This window comes from Gymnodraco acuticeps, unplaced genomic scaffold (genome assembly GCF_902827175.1).
Source record: "Gymnodraco acuticeps unplaced genomic scaffold, fGymAcu1.1, whole genome shotgun sequence".
Lineage (NCBI taxonomy): Eukaryota > Metazoa > Chordata > Actinopteri > Perciformes > Bathydraconidae > Gymnodraco > Gymnodraco acuticeps.
The window spans coordinates 1355041-1370718 of record NW_022990158.1 but is presented as its reverse complement, the minus strand read 5'-3'; the positions used below and the strand labels follow the sequence as shown (position 1 = coordinate 1370718).

The 15678-nt window shown below is 36.9% G+C and overlaps 1 protein-coding gene across 8 annotated transcripts in view; it reads right to left on the bottom strand.

Annotated features, from left to right (window-relative positions):
• The window catches only part of il1rapl2 (interleukin 1 receptor accessory protein-like 2), a 608994-nt gene that overhangs the window by 56844 nt on the left and 536472 nt on the right, over positions 1-15678 (bottom strand). For all 8 annotated transcript variants that reach the window (XM_034217408.1, XM_034217411.1, XM_034217412.1 and 5 more), the window contains one exon: positions 8461-8593. In XM_034217408.1, coding sequence (XP_034073299.1) covers positions 8461-8593 — 133 coding nt within the window. The remainder of the gene's footprint in view (positions 1-8460; positions 8594-15678) is intronic.

Below are 15678 nucleotides of genomic sequence, written 5' to 3'. Positions count from 1 at the left end.
GTTGTGTAGGCCTATATGATATGTCAATAAACCTTAGAAAATCTTGAAATCTTGAAAGGGATGTGCAAAATAGTCATTATATACAGTCTTTAATGGACTATTAGTAGAGAATAACGAGTAATTAATATACTTTATAGGGATCCTATTAATATCTAATGATAAAAAATAATGAAATTCAATAACATGCTTTAACCACTAGGTGTCCCTTTATATCAGCTGTGCACCTTTATGGTGTAAATACAGCCTATCTACCAATTGGATCAAATATAAAAGTCAGCCGAATTAGTGTTGATACTGCAAGGAGACGTATTGTGTGAAAATAAATATAAGATGTTGTTTAATGGCTGATATATTTATGATCCACGTCACGTTTTCAGATATGTAATATTTAATGCAGCCGAACCGTGTATTACAATGCCGTTATGTGATGACTTCCAAAGAGAAAAGCAAGAACACTCGGAATAAAGTATTATTGTATTTTTTTTCAATGTTTTCGGTCTGTTTCCGTTATTTGTTCATGACGATGTGCTGTGAGATGTGAGACTGGAATTGCACAGGGGAAAATAACGTAGGCTATCTTTAGATGCGGATTTTGTTAAACTAATATGTTTGCGCTGTGGACCAACACTATACATTGACGGGGAAGGGGGTAGCAATACAGATAACACCATTAAACAGTTAAACAACATAACATAAATAATATCGATAGCAGCGTCCCTAGCAACCACCTTGGTAACAATGAAAACGTTATGGACGCAATTTCCTGAAGTAATCTTCATAATAACTAGCAAACTAAAGATCATGTACATCCACTGCACACATAATCTGAAATAACAACTCATATTTCTCGCATCAAATGACATCAAAACGCATTTTAATGGCCAAACTAACTTTAAAATAGGCATTTTCCATCGAGAATAAAACGAAGTTCGGCCATGTTTTTTTTTTCTTCAGGGAGAAATTTGAAGATCACGTGACGTCAAACAGAGCACATGGTGTAGTCCAAACGATAGCTGGGGATTCTGGGTAGTGTAGTGTCTTCTGCCATCCTTTACTCAGAAAAACATTTGTTTCTCCGAATCGAAGGGGAAAAATACAAAAGCATTGCACACAATTTAAACCAATCAATGTTGTGTAATTAACAAGGATAATCTGGTGTTTTTTAGTCGATGAGTAGTGCAGATATCACTGTAAAATCAATCGACAGTAAGGGGAATACTTACTTCCGGGTGTACAATTCTCCGTTATCCAATGAGAATGGACGCTCACATTGCCTTTAAGGGCAGCCGACACAAACGAATGCCGTGCTTCCATGAGCGTCTATAGAAGCATATGGACATCCCGGAAAGCTGAAAATGGACGCTAAGGGCCCCCCCCCTTGCGTTGAAAATGGACGCTAAGGCCCCCCCCCTTGCGTTGGAAAAAGCCGACAGGGAACTTGACATAACGTCAACATAGGCCGACCTGGGAGTGAGGATGTGTTGCCCATAGCGTTGATAATAGACGCCATGAGAACGCTCCCCGGCAAATGCTCTACCCCAACGATCGGTTGTTATTGTCAATATTAATATAATAATTATTTATTTTTTAATAGTCACACTCGATTTCGCCGATTTTCTTGTTGCCCCTGCTGGTTGACACCTCTTTTAGCAGAAACAAAGGCTACATTAATGTATTAAATCGATGTTAATCCATGTGTGTGGTTGTGGAATTAACGGACGTGCCGTTGTGCGATTGCGGTTGCCAGGCAACGCAATCATTTACAAACTCTTCAACCACAACCCTAATTATATTTAAAAACATTTTAGAAGGCCTCACGAAATACTTTAATGTAAATTAAAATTAAAATGTGAAGGAATGTGTGTAATGTGGTGATTGACATTATTCACCCACGGATCTATGGGTTGGGGTATTGTTCCGCATGGACATTTTAGTTAACCGGACTTCCTGTTGATGTGAAATCCGAAAACATTTAAAAAGAAAAAATTAATACTTTATTCCGAGTTTGCTTGCTTTTCTCTTTGAAGGTCATCACATAACTGCATTGTAATACACGGTTTGGCTGCATTACATATTACATATCTGCCGTAGTTCGCTATTTATAGAGCCCTGGTGAGAAGACTTCTAGACAAACAAAGGAATAACTGCCGTCGAAACTGAATATGTGACGTGGATCATAAATATATCAGCAATTAAACAAAATCTTCAATTTCTCTTCACAATATAAGTCTCCTTGCAGTATCAATACTAATTTGGCTGACTTTTATATTTGATCCAATTGGTAGATAGGCTGTATTTACACCATAACGGTGCACAGCTGATAGAAAGGGACACCTAGTGGTTAAAGCACGTTATTGAATTTTATTATTAGATATTAATAGGAGACACAGACAGACAAACTAATAAGGCTTTATTTAAACATTAAAGAATACTTTAGGTTAAGGTCTTCTTTTGAATAAGAAAAAAGCTTTGGGGGTATAAATATTAAGCCTGACAAAGTACTAATATATTGCTTTCCTGCAATGTTAACTACTGTATGTTTAAGCACTTATTTTAACTGATATTATACATTATGTATTATACTCTTATAAGATGTATGTAGATAGTATAAGACATGTGCAGAATACGACAGTGTAATGGTGGAGGTATACACACATATTGATAGATGTCTTGTAATGCACTGTTGAGGAACCTGCGACCCAAGTTATTCATCTCCGACCTTGTCAGGTATTGAACATTCAATAAATAAAGAACACATAATTATTAAATATAAAACACAGAATGTGTGTGATTATACTAAATGATTTACAAATAAACACCACTGCATATTTAAAACTGTTAAACATGCTGCTGTAACGAAAACATTTCCAACTTGGGATCAATAAAGTATATGTTATCTTAAGATGATCGATGGCTACTGCCATATTTGCAAAATGTGCCTCTGAACCTTGACAAGTGCATGTTTCAGGCTTATCAATTAACAACAAGACCAGCTGTTAAATAAAGCTCTTCTGACCTTAGCTGTCATGTGGGTATATATTAATGCCCATTATGGACACAAGCAATTTTCACCCATTTATTCATTATATGTTTTACATTTGAGTGTTTCCTATCCCCTAAACCTCCAGGGATGTACACAGTTTAATACTGGCAACTTCTTATTATGGGGAATACGAAAACGTCTTTTAAAACTACAATTCCCAGTAGAGACGTGCCATAGAACATGTTGCGAAACACACAATAGCCAGCATGTGTAGTTCTGTGGACGGGGTGGGGGAGGGGGGTGGTGGACCCATCCGAATCCAGTTTTGAATAGTCTGCCGTGGTTCTATCCCATTTCAAAGTGCTGTCCGACGCTTGGCGTAACCCTCGGCGCACTGCCACTCAAACATCCAATCACAGAGCTTGAGGACTCATCACAGGGTTTGTCAAACATAGCGGAGAGAATACTTACTTCCGGGTGTAAAATTATCTAAAGCAACTACTATGAGCTGCTCCGACCCTCGGTCCTGACGGACTCCAAAGGTCCGACATTATACAATCAAACAAATAAATAAACACAGGGATAATTGTGTCTTATTGTTGAGTAAATAACAGTGTGTGGTTTAGAAAAGAATACAAAATTAGAAGGCAAAAACGATGAAACAATACAGATTTCAGTTTTCTGAGCCCCTACTCTCCCCCTAACTGACGGCTACAAAAGTCTGACATTATTCAATTAAAAATAAAGAAGTAAACACAATAAGTGTGGCTTGATATTGAGTAAGAAAAAGGTTGATAAACGCTGTGAGAATGGATCTGCGGAGAGCATTTCGCCACGATCCCAACTCGTCAATTACCAACGTTCAGGGAGCTCTATGCAAGTGTATGGGACGCCCTCCCCATTGAAAACTGACGCTCAAGCGGTACCCTGCACATAATACGGTGGCGGGGAGGGGCCCTGACCGACCGTCAACATGTGACGGGTTGGGAGCTATGGTTGGGAGCTATGGTTGGGAGTGAGAACGTGTTGCTTTAAATGGAAGATCCCCATAGGCCCCGCCCGCTCGATCGGATCGGCGATCGGATCGGCGATCGGAGCATCCCTAAAGAGGACATATCATGCTATATTTGAACAATATATTGTATATAAAGTATATAAATATAGTTATTTTTTCAAAATACCAAACAGATCCTGCATTTTAGCCATGCCTCATTTCGCTCTATTTGCTCTTTCCAGCGCTGTTTTTGCAGGGGGCTGATTCTGTGAGCTGCAGCTGACCACGCCCCCCTGCAGGAGAGGGGAGCGTGCTTTGAGATCAGCTGCTGGGCTGTCAGAAGAGGGGGAGAAAAAGAGATCTTAGTCCTCTGTGTTTTATTCTTATAGAAGTAAGAAGAGAAGAACGGGGCAGAAACCCTCCTTTTTACGCAGCGGTCCAGACATAGACATCAAACGGCGACACATATTCAGTTGCCAGTTACTTTGGCATTAGGGCAGGGATATCTAGATACTTTCCAAGGTTTGACATAATGAATTGTGCTACTTTTAAAGCAAGCAACGATGGTTTCAAATCTGTAATCAAAAAGCGCCTCAAAAACGCTATCGAAGCAGTTCCTGCCGTTGCTACATTAGTTCAAACAGTAACAACGGACTATTTATCTTAGCGGATGCATGTCAATTTAAATCAATACATACAACTATTTTTTAAATCAATAAAATCATTTTCTAAATCCATAAAAGCATTTCAATTAATATTGGGAGTCATATCGTTACTTTGTTGAGAATGTGGCCATGCAATAAGCGGTATAACGTGCAGCGACTTGGTCATTATGGGGAAAAGAACACAGACAGGCTGATCAGGAGCCCGACGCGAAGCGGAGGGATCTGGGCTGAAGTCCAATAGCCCATTTAGCTTAGGAACCTTCCTAACAGAGTGAAATGACCCGGAAGTCCCTCAGTGGCAGCCATGATAAGTGCCGTTCGTATTCTCTAGTCTGGATGATAGGAAAGGAGGTTTCAAACTTCCTTTATAACCTCCTTTAGCTTAGGAACCACTGGACCTCCCTTGACGAAAGGAGAGGGGAAAATGCTGCCCCACAATGCCTTGCAGTCGCGGCATTTGCCATCACACAACATTCGGCCGTTCACGGAAACAACCGATTATGACCGATAAATTATATCATGAAAGTTACGGTGCTTATTAAGCATTTTAAAACGTATGTGGTAAGTTGCCAAAGTGCTTTTTTTTTAACGTTCATCAGTATTATAATCAAAAAGAGAAATATGAACGTGAGTTTTTACTGAAATTATCAAATAAAGTCAACATTTCACAGTCTTTACTGAGCTGTGTGGGGTTTGTTCAACTTTTAAAAGATGTTTGAATGGTGATATACACAGTGATAGATGTTAAGGACTAACATTTATAATAAATACATTTGTATTTATTTTAAGATCTTTTCATAGTCCATACAATCATACGTATTGGGATCATTTGTATTAATGTGGACCGGATGAAGAGGGTGACGAGCATACGCTTCACTTTCCTTTTTTATTTAAATTCCAACTTTGGTCATAAAGAATATGTTTCTCTGTTGTCCACGTTCATAAAGCATAAAACAACAGCATCAGAGCACGGTGCAGAGTCTCTAGATGAGTTTACAGTAGTCCCTCGTTCTTATTATACATCCATGTTGTAGTCCGCTGTATAGAAAACTGTAGTTTCCATAGTTTCCCCACAGCAGCAGACGCACATTTATGACCTCCACTGGCGCATCATAAACACTTCTGAAAGTGCAGTCGGATTCTCTAAAGTACTGCAGTCTCTTCTCCTAAGTCCTTTTGAATTCTCCTATCTATCCCTTAACCCCGTGACGTTTCACTCAGAGGTCAAGGAATAGACGATAGGTTGTACTGTATATGAGGTGAGGAGGGAAAATGGATGTTAATGAGGATGAACATGAATCTGTTAGAGCATTTTATTTATTCGTTCCTTATGTTTGAGCCCAGGCGGTGACACGTAGGGATATTATTAATCAACCTTACATTAGTATCTTATAACCCCTAGAATAAATGGTTTCCTCAAGTGAGTAATGCGTTATTATTTAATAAAATTGCTATGAGAAGTGTAGCTGTGCAATAAAACATTGAAACACCTCAAGCAGGGGATGATCAGAGGATTATAAAGGTTATTAAAACAAATTAACAGGTTAGGTATATTTAGAGAATATATCTTGCCTACTGTAAGGTGACCAGATTTTCTAAATTAAAACCGGGGACATTTTGAGTTTTGCGGTCAATATATCATTAACATATCCAATTTTCTTCACTGTTAAAGAAAAAAAAGGGGAGAATTCTGGTTCAATGTAATTCAAACAATTGAACTGTTGGATACAAACAGAAGGACGATAGCTCATATATGAGACTTCAGGTCTTTTATTTTGAAACTGCATCAGATTGTCCAGATTCTCTCTGAGTGATTAGATGGGGTGTCCTGCTATCACCCTGAAGTGAAATAAGTCTTTGATACTGGATTGTTTTTGTTTTATTCTTATCTAAAAACAGAGGGATGATAGCCCATATATGAGATTTCAAAAGTATTTTATTTAGAAATTCTACATCAGATTGTCCTGATTTTCTCTGATTGACTAGATGGGGTCTCCTGCTATCACCCTGAAGTGAAATAAGTATTTGATTGACTTCGAGTGACTCTTTGATTATGGACGGTTTCCATTAAATAATAATCAAAATATAGATGGACAATAGATCTAATTTGAGATTTTAAACAGCATACATTTTAAATTGTGCTTCAGAAAGTACTGTTATTTTAGGAGTGTTGTGAGATGGTGTCAACATCAATTGAAATTAGTCACCCAGTGGAAATGTCAGATATGTCTTCATAACTGTATCCTACTTACATTTTACATTCACTCAGTTATAATGTGGTAGTTATACGTAGTTTGTTTTACATTATTATTGATCACATGATATAGTACATATTTCTTAATTTAAGATCCAGTATATATGAATATGTTTGGTGTGTTTTTTAGGTATATTTGTTATTGACAGAGTAAACGCTTTTATTTTGAAGGCAGTTTTTACAGGCCTCTACCGTAATGCATAGGATATTCGCGCACCGCAATACAACGTGCGGGCTGGCTTGACTGTGTTTTCCGAAGTGGGGGCTGGCTTGACCACAGTCTGTTTACCCAGTGTTTCCTGACATGAAACGTTTTATTTCACCTTGCTATGTGTTTTTAACGTATATTAAAAAAACGGGGACATTTCCGAACACAGTTTCAACCGGGGACGGCCAATACAAACGGGGACTGTCCCCGGAAAACGGGGACGTCTGGTCACCCTAGCCTACTGTACTGTGATTGTACTACTTACTAATTTTTCACGTCTCGTTTTTTGGTACCAGTGTAGCTAGCTTATTAGCCAACTGCCAATGGAGTACAACTTTACGTTTCATCACACACTCTTGTTACCGCAGGAATCAGGTTGCAATTGCCAGCAAAACATGTTCAGTTTCAATTTCTGTGACGAGTGTAGCACGAGAGCATGATGGAATTAGCAAGCTAGCTAGCAAGCTACCTGCTAACCGCTTAATGAGTAACATTTTACAAATTAATGATTAATTCACTCACATTTGTTACAACGTATGAATTACATTGTTATTTCCACTTATGAAAAAACGAAGCATAAATGTTTTGGCTCATTTCCATACGATTGCATAATTATAGCATGGCAGAATTATGAGGTAGCAAACTATGAGGTAGCAAACTACTCGCTAGCTGCTAAATGAGTCACATATAACTGAAACTTAACACAAAGTAACTTAATACTTCTTTCAAACACGCTTGTCACAGCAAATAAATAACTTTGCTCTAAATTAATATTTATCTAACTCTTTAAGGCTAATGTGTGTCTGTTAGAGACATAATTAAGGTTCCCAAGACCTCCACTCGTGTGTGTGTGTTTGTGTGTGTCTGTGAAGAGAGTGTGAAACCATGAGTGTTCTGAAGGTTACCATGGAGATGTGGCAGGTTGCTCTAATCATATTTGATGCCCTGCAGGCAATAAGTCTTTTCCCAATAGAGTCAACTGTAATTGGTCCCAACAGGGGAGACAATGAATTAAATTGAACTTTATCATAAGTATTCATAATTTTTAAGGAAAGTTGAGAAGAAATCTGTCAGGGAACCCTCAATGAGTCATAAATCATAAGAGACCACATTAGATACTGACAGTGTAAGGAGTGCAGTCTTTTTCTGAAATTAATTAACAATAGATACCTGTAGATTTGAGAGGCTGTAATTTATATTATACTGTCATGCAAGTGTCTTACGATATTAGGTTCAGTTATGTGTACTTAGTACCTACTCAATTTAGGTTCAATTTGAATTTCCATCTACTGTTATTTTGTCTCCTCAAAAAATAACAAAGAAGTGGTTCATGTTGTCTGATGCTGTTGTACTTACATGACTTCACTCTCTTTAATGTGTCCCGCTAGTTCTTCAACAAACTTTTCTCCTTTCATCCAGTAGATAATGGGCCTTCTGTTTTCTCCGCTGTAGCCAAAAAAAGCCTTGCAGTCCAGACTGAGAGGCATACCTGCAAAAAATAACAGCACAGTTAAAATAGAAAATAGCATACTGAGAGAAAGTGCAGGATTATGCGCGCGGCGCTGTGGCTGGGGAATACACAGTGGAAACTGCAATGCATACCGCGATTTTTGGGGCAATACTATAAATGAAGAAAGTGGTATCGTTATAGTAAGATTAAGTTATGGTGGCTGCTCAGAAGCCTGCTTATCCCCTCAGGAACCAGTGCAAAGAGCTACTGATTAGTAGGTGAGCCCCTTGCCTTGGGGAAATAGTTTAAGGCTCATCAAGTAATTCCAGTTACAGTGACCTGCATTTTTATAATGTAACATTGTCATTTAATCCAAAACTTAAATGTATATAGAAAACTGTAACTAAAGAAGAAATAAAAGTATTGGAGAAAAGGCAGATTCAAATGATATACAGTATATATATCTGGACCGTCTTTGTGTTACTGGTTTTGCAGTTTCAAATGGCACACAAGTCTGATGTCATTAATGAATGTCAGATACATTTTATATAAAAATATTGCTTTTTTATAGGCTATACATATAAATTGTATTGGTATGGCTGAATGCAACAGGTTCTGTATTTCCATACTTAGAATTCATTACACTGCTTTGTTGAATACACAATTGTGAATGGTACATTTTGACATTAAGCAATCTGCTCTTTTCAGTAGCAGACCACTGGGAACATGCAGTCATATCAATCTGCAAAAACATAACACTAACGGGGACACGATATGGGCTCTGGCAGTGTTTAAAGACTGGTCAATTAAAACAAAAATGTGAGAAGACTTCCACAGTTACAGAAAACAGCTGCTGTCATTTCAAGTTACATTGCTGACGCCACAGTTCCATTCATAGCTATGCAGTAGAACGGCCTATTTTTTCTCAGCGGTAGCGGTAAGATCATTTTTAAATCATCAAAATCATGGTGAAACCAATATGTTGTGTCATATTATTGATCTTAGTAAGTAGCCGTGTGATAAGTGAAATGATATGCCTCAAGAGTGAAAGGAAACCCCCTAACAGGGTGATTCAAGACCCTCTACATATTGATTCAAGACCCTCTACATATTGATTCAAGACCCTCTACATATTACTGCTGGAAGAAATAATTGACAATTCTGAAAACACACACACAGTATCCACACCCACTTTCACACACCCTTCTGTAAGACCTTGAAAGCACCAGTCTGTGATTACAGCTATCAATGGTGATGATGGAGTATTAATGAGCATTCTAATGAGCTCTACCTCATTAGGCAGTCAATTAGCAGACAATTATGATAGACCTCAGTATTATCGTAATGATAGCTCTATCAGCATAGTTGAGGACCAACACTGAATGCTAACGTTATCCGACTATTTGTGCGTGTGCTGTCAGAAAAGCACTTGACCTGACAGTAAACAATAAACATAATTACAGTTGTCGATACTTTTATAAAGAGTGATTTGGAAATGCAGGTGCGAAATTACTGTTTATAAAAAAAAGTGCAGCAAAGTTTAAAACTTTTTATAATAAAGTAATTGGTTTTATCAATTGGTCATGGTTAAATGTTACAGATTTTATTTCAAAATACGAGATAATTGCTTAATGTTTTGTTCTGATGCAAAACTTATTCTGAATGTGATGAAATGAAAATCATGAAAAATGAGAAAACATCGGGAAATACAGAAGGATAATTCCATTTTGTTGGTGATGATGATTTCTAATAAGCCAATATATATCGTGGTATGTTCATACATTTTAAATGTTTGTGTTGCTTGGTGCTTAAGGTGTTTTGCTTTCCTTTATGCTGAGTTAGGCAGCATCCTGTATTACAAACACACTGCAGGAAAAAAAGATCTAAATTAGAGCAAATTTGAGTTAATTGTTAATTGTGTGTTTGTGTCCCTGTGTGTGTACGTAGGTGTGTGTACGTGTGCTCCGCAGTGATTGATAAGCGCCCAGAGGGTTTGTTTGTGTTCTCAGCATGTTACACTGATTAAAATCATCAAATTTGTTTGCACTTGTGAGGTGAGTGTGTGTCAGTGTGCCTGAATCGGAACAAGCAGCCCTAAAATCTCATATTGTCGAGCTGAGTCATCATTTTGTATGTGTGGCTAAAGCAGCAGGGTGTTTATAAGTACTCGAGAAAAGGTTGGCACTTTAGTATCAAAGATTATGTTCAGTTTTGTTGTTGCATCATCATTTGGTACTGTAACTGCTGCTTGGTGCAATACTTTTAGATATGCACTTGTAATTTAAGGTACCTGTTGACAGTCACTTAATTAAAAGCAATTTACCATTTAAGTTGCAACACTTTAAAAGTATAATTTGTAAAAACAATTCTAAATACTATAATTCTATGACTATTCTATTGCGGACAAACCCTGTGGTATTGGTGAATGACAGTAACAGGCTTATGATAATTGACCATGTTTTGATGATGGGTAATGTGAGTGGTGATGTCACACAGGACCGGGGGATTTGTATAGCAACAGTTTAGAAGGAGGAAAGAAAATACGTTAATACTAGCTCAACATAGATCAAATAAGAAAGCAGCTGAAGGAAAAACAAAAGGACAGTAGGATGTGCTACTTCGGAAAAACATACCAATAACGTATCTCTTGTTTAAGCTAGGCCAGGAGTTTCTAAACGTTTTAACCTAGGGCCACATACAAAACATACGAAGGGCTTGGCCACTCACTAGATGTGAGGTATATTGCCTCATAAGTTAAGTTATAAGTTGGCAAAATGTGTGAAATGTAGGTAAATAATGCTTGATAATTGAATATGCTTAACAAAACAAACAGCCTGCATCACAGCTTTCCATATGGTTTCATTTATTGCAAAAAGTGTTGGCAGCTCATCCCTTAAAACAGAAGCCTCATTGCTTATAGTAAGAGGAACTATGAAGGGTATATTTCAAGCTTGTTATGCAAACAAATTATTGGGCTTTTTTTATCAACTAAGATTTGTTTTTAAATGTTTTCAACTTTAATTGACTGAATTTATTTGGAAAGTGGGCTTATTAACACATACTACTGTGTAATATCTGTTTACATTTATATTCAAGAAGTTCAATATCAGAAAAGCACAAGTTTCAGGTGTGGGCCATATTCCATTATGCTTTTACAATTTGCTGAGGGCCAATTCAAAATGGACAACGGTCCGCAGTTGCCCCCCGGGCCGTAGTTTGGAGACCCCTGAGCTAGGCTAATTTGAGCTGTTTTTAAAACCATTAGGTCATTGTATCTTTGTGTCTCTATGCCAGGTTTGATATAGTGGAAGTCCTATTCGATAAGAAATATAGGTTAACATATTACTATTTTGTTGGACGTGTGCCATACACTAGTAACGTAGGCCTTCTATTTGTCAACTTTGGATTTGTTGTGATAGTTATAACAGTTTAATATTGAGTGCAATTTGCACCCATATTTCTTTGTTTAATTTTCATTAACCAAGTCGTTAATAAAATTGGCTTGTTACATGCCTGGATGTATTTACTGTGTATGATAGAGGACCTAGGCGGAACACCTATACAAGACATTCTTAAGGTAAACACTATTTTATATAAAAACTTAATTCGACTAAGCAATGAATATGGGCATATTCTCAATTGTGATTTTACCATGGGTATTGACTACAGTTGAAAGAATATGTTTTGTACTAAACCTAGCTAATGCTAGTTATTTTTAGCAGCAAAGGCGCCACTTTGTGTATGAAAGTAGTTTGGAGATAGGTGGTCAGAAGATTAAAAAAATTGGTCTTCAACATATAAACTTTCAGGCAATGTAATGAGGGAGATCCGTTAAGGTAAGAGTAGAAAATTACTTGAATTGGGAAAAATGTTAAGAATGTTTAAGTTACTGGTCAGTAACCTTAACCCTATAGAGAGGTGCAGGGATGACGTATTTTTGTAGGCCGACCCGGAAGTAAGCTGCGCATGGGTTCCCTCGACAAAAAAACAAAGGGATTTCTCCATAGGATTTCGGAATATTGTAAAAAATAAGATCTGTGGAAAACAAACCTGTTTGATAAATGCACGTTTTGTTCAGCCGGATAATCTCCACATGTCTCCCCTACTTTTATAATTTTCGAATCATAAATCTAATCGCCAAAATCAAAATGCTAACGTTATGCTATAAAGGAACTACAGTCGAGTACAGCACTTCAATGTCACGCCATCTTAAGATCCATATTCAAAAATAAAGATTCAGAATTGTACAAGTTGAAGCGTTTGTTTTAACAGTTTGCAAGAGCGCAGGTACTTGCTTTCAATCAAATTTAGCGGGAGTGTTTTACGTGTTCGGCGTAATAACGTACAACGTCCTGGACAACCACTTGTTAACAACCATCGTTTTTCAGACACGTAAACTCTTCAAAAATCACCAGTGGGGTCACTGCTGATGTATTTAATGTCATAGAACAAAACGTGATCCGTATCTTAAATTTGTGTCAACCACAGACCTTATTACAAGCTTTTTTCCAAAAAACATGTTCAAAAAACCGTTGACTCTGAGATGAGGGAACCGGAAGTGGTAAAATGCTAACTCCCTTCCGGGTTTTAGGACTCGTTCCTGCACCATTCTATTAGAATTAGTTAACATTATGTAACTTTAAGTTTTTTTTTAATAATTTGTTTTTAATAATTATTCTTTTAAATAGTAATGGGGACAAAATAAACCTTTTCAAAAAGAGGTGGGACATGTCCCCAGTGTGCATAGTTATAGGGCCATTCTTAGTTTAGCATAGCTGTGAATAAGAATTCAAACTTAAAAACGTGTTATTGCTGCAATTAAGTCAGTGGTTATTGAAATACTGTATATTTGACTATGACTCAATGTAGATTATTGTTTGAACATATTTTCATCAGAAGTTTTCATAACTCAAAAAGGATGAAGCAAACTTTTTTGTTCCTCAATAAGCCAAAGCATTTATTTTTAGAGTGCATGAAGAACTCGACCCAATCACAGGTAAGTATGTTAACAAAAGTCAACTCCAATCTGATTAGAGTCTGTGTAACTTTACTTCAGCCTGACAGACTTGTCGGTGCTCTTTAATTTTGCCTCTCTGAATTTCATCACACATAGATGCACATAAGGAAGCAGTTGAATGTGAGCATCGGAGCAGACTGTGGTTTGCCCTTGCTTCATTTTTTTATGCTGCAATCCAGGCAAAAGGAACTGCTGGTTATCAGACGTAGACATCTGTTTCCTTCTGCCTGTAGAGCAGCGGTGTCAAACTCAATTTCATCGCGCGCCACATTCGCATAAAGGTTGCACTCAAAGGGCCGGTTGTAACTATATAAATATATAATATATATATAAAATAATGTATTATATTACATTATTGCCTCTGAATTGGATTATTATCAGATAGGATAATAACTTAGTAATTAACTACATCTGAAAGCAGAAGTCCAGGGCAAATAATTGCAAGTCTCTTCAGTGCGCATATCACAAAACGAGATGCATTGTGGGACATGTAGTTTATGGGCATATTGTATTATAAACGTATTATATTATTTGCAAGCTCTTGCGAGCCACATAAAATGAAGTGGCGGGCCGGATTTGGCCCCCGGGCCTTGAGTTTGAGACCCCTGCTGTAGAGCCTTGTGTTTTGAGGTTGTTTCCCATTTTTTGTTCAATAATATCACTGCATTTTTCTGTCTTTGACTTGTTCTCAAGTATACTGAAAAGAAAATATATAGTCCACAGTTAGTGTATGATTTGTGTGAATGTGATTCCATTTAAAGTAGTCTGCCTCTATTGTGATGTCTCTGCTGTTTAAGCCCAATTCAATTTAAGAAGAAAAATGTTGATTTAGGTTCTGAAAACCAGATCAGGAACAAAATAACAAAGAACATAGTGAAATATACAACGGTCAATCAGTACGTAAATTGATTAATACATTTAATTGGGATACTCAAAATATTTATCTGTCTTTAATCATGATTCATTTAAATGTTTAAAATGCTAGTATTTACGCGCTATTGTAATAAGGAAATGTATGACAAACTGTTAAGAGGACATCAATTCGGAATTATTAGCAAATTATTTGTAAAAATGCATTGCGTCAATATACTTTAAATGTCCATTAAAAGCTGTTTTTACCACCGACAGGCTTGGAAATATTTTGATCTGGCAACATATAATCTAGCATATGTTCCCCTAATATCAAAATCATATTGTTATCCGTGCAAAATACCTGTCAGTTCCTCAACAATGTAAAGATCTTTTATTTGTTTTAGTCAAAATTGTAGATTTGGCTGTGGCTATAATAAAGAAATTGAATTAATGTCCACTTTGTGTTTCATATTGATCAATGGTGGTGAATCTTTTAGAATCTGTAAAAAGAAAAACCCAACCTGTTTCAAGGTAAAAAAACATGCAATTAAATTGAGTGACGGATAAACAGATTCTCACTGCTTTGAAAAAGAGTTTCCTTTTGATATTATTACAAATATTCAACAAAAGCTGTGAAAAAACACCTCTTTTAATAAACATGTAATTCAGCACCAAACATCTGTATAGGCAAGGCTCTTTCTTCACACAAATGTATATGGTGTTTGAATAACCTTTCAAATTATATTTTGCCAAATTACTATTAGAAATGATTTTTTTACATAGGGCAAAAGTTTCAATTGTACCGTATACATACTGTACCGAAGCAAAACCTTTTAAGTCTAATATTGATTTTTGCAATGGCAAAATCTCAAATTTTGTGGGGAAAGTTATTTGCAGTGCTGTTTCGTATACTATATTTCAAAAGCGGTGAGAGGAAGTGACAGAGGAAGGTAAGACATTCATGGAAACACAGTCTGCCTGCTTCTCTTCTCCCTCTGTAACAATTTATGCTACATCATTAGCGAAGTGAAATGAAAAGCAAGGAGCTTCTTCATATCACATACATAGATTCCCTGTGTCTTCTTTCTGTCTCCTTTCCTCTTTTTGCTTCTTTACCAGGATGTTTGACTTGGCTATTATTCATTGCTAATTTCCTTCCCTTGCCCCGTCACTATTTTTGTCACTCCTATCTGTTTGTGTGCAAGCGTTTACAAATACTCTACTACATAGTATCCAGTGCTATAAGAAACCCTCT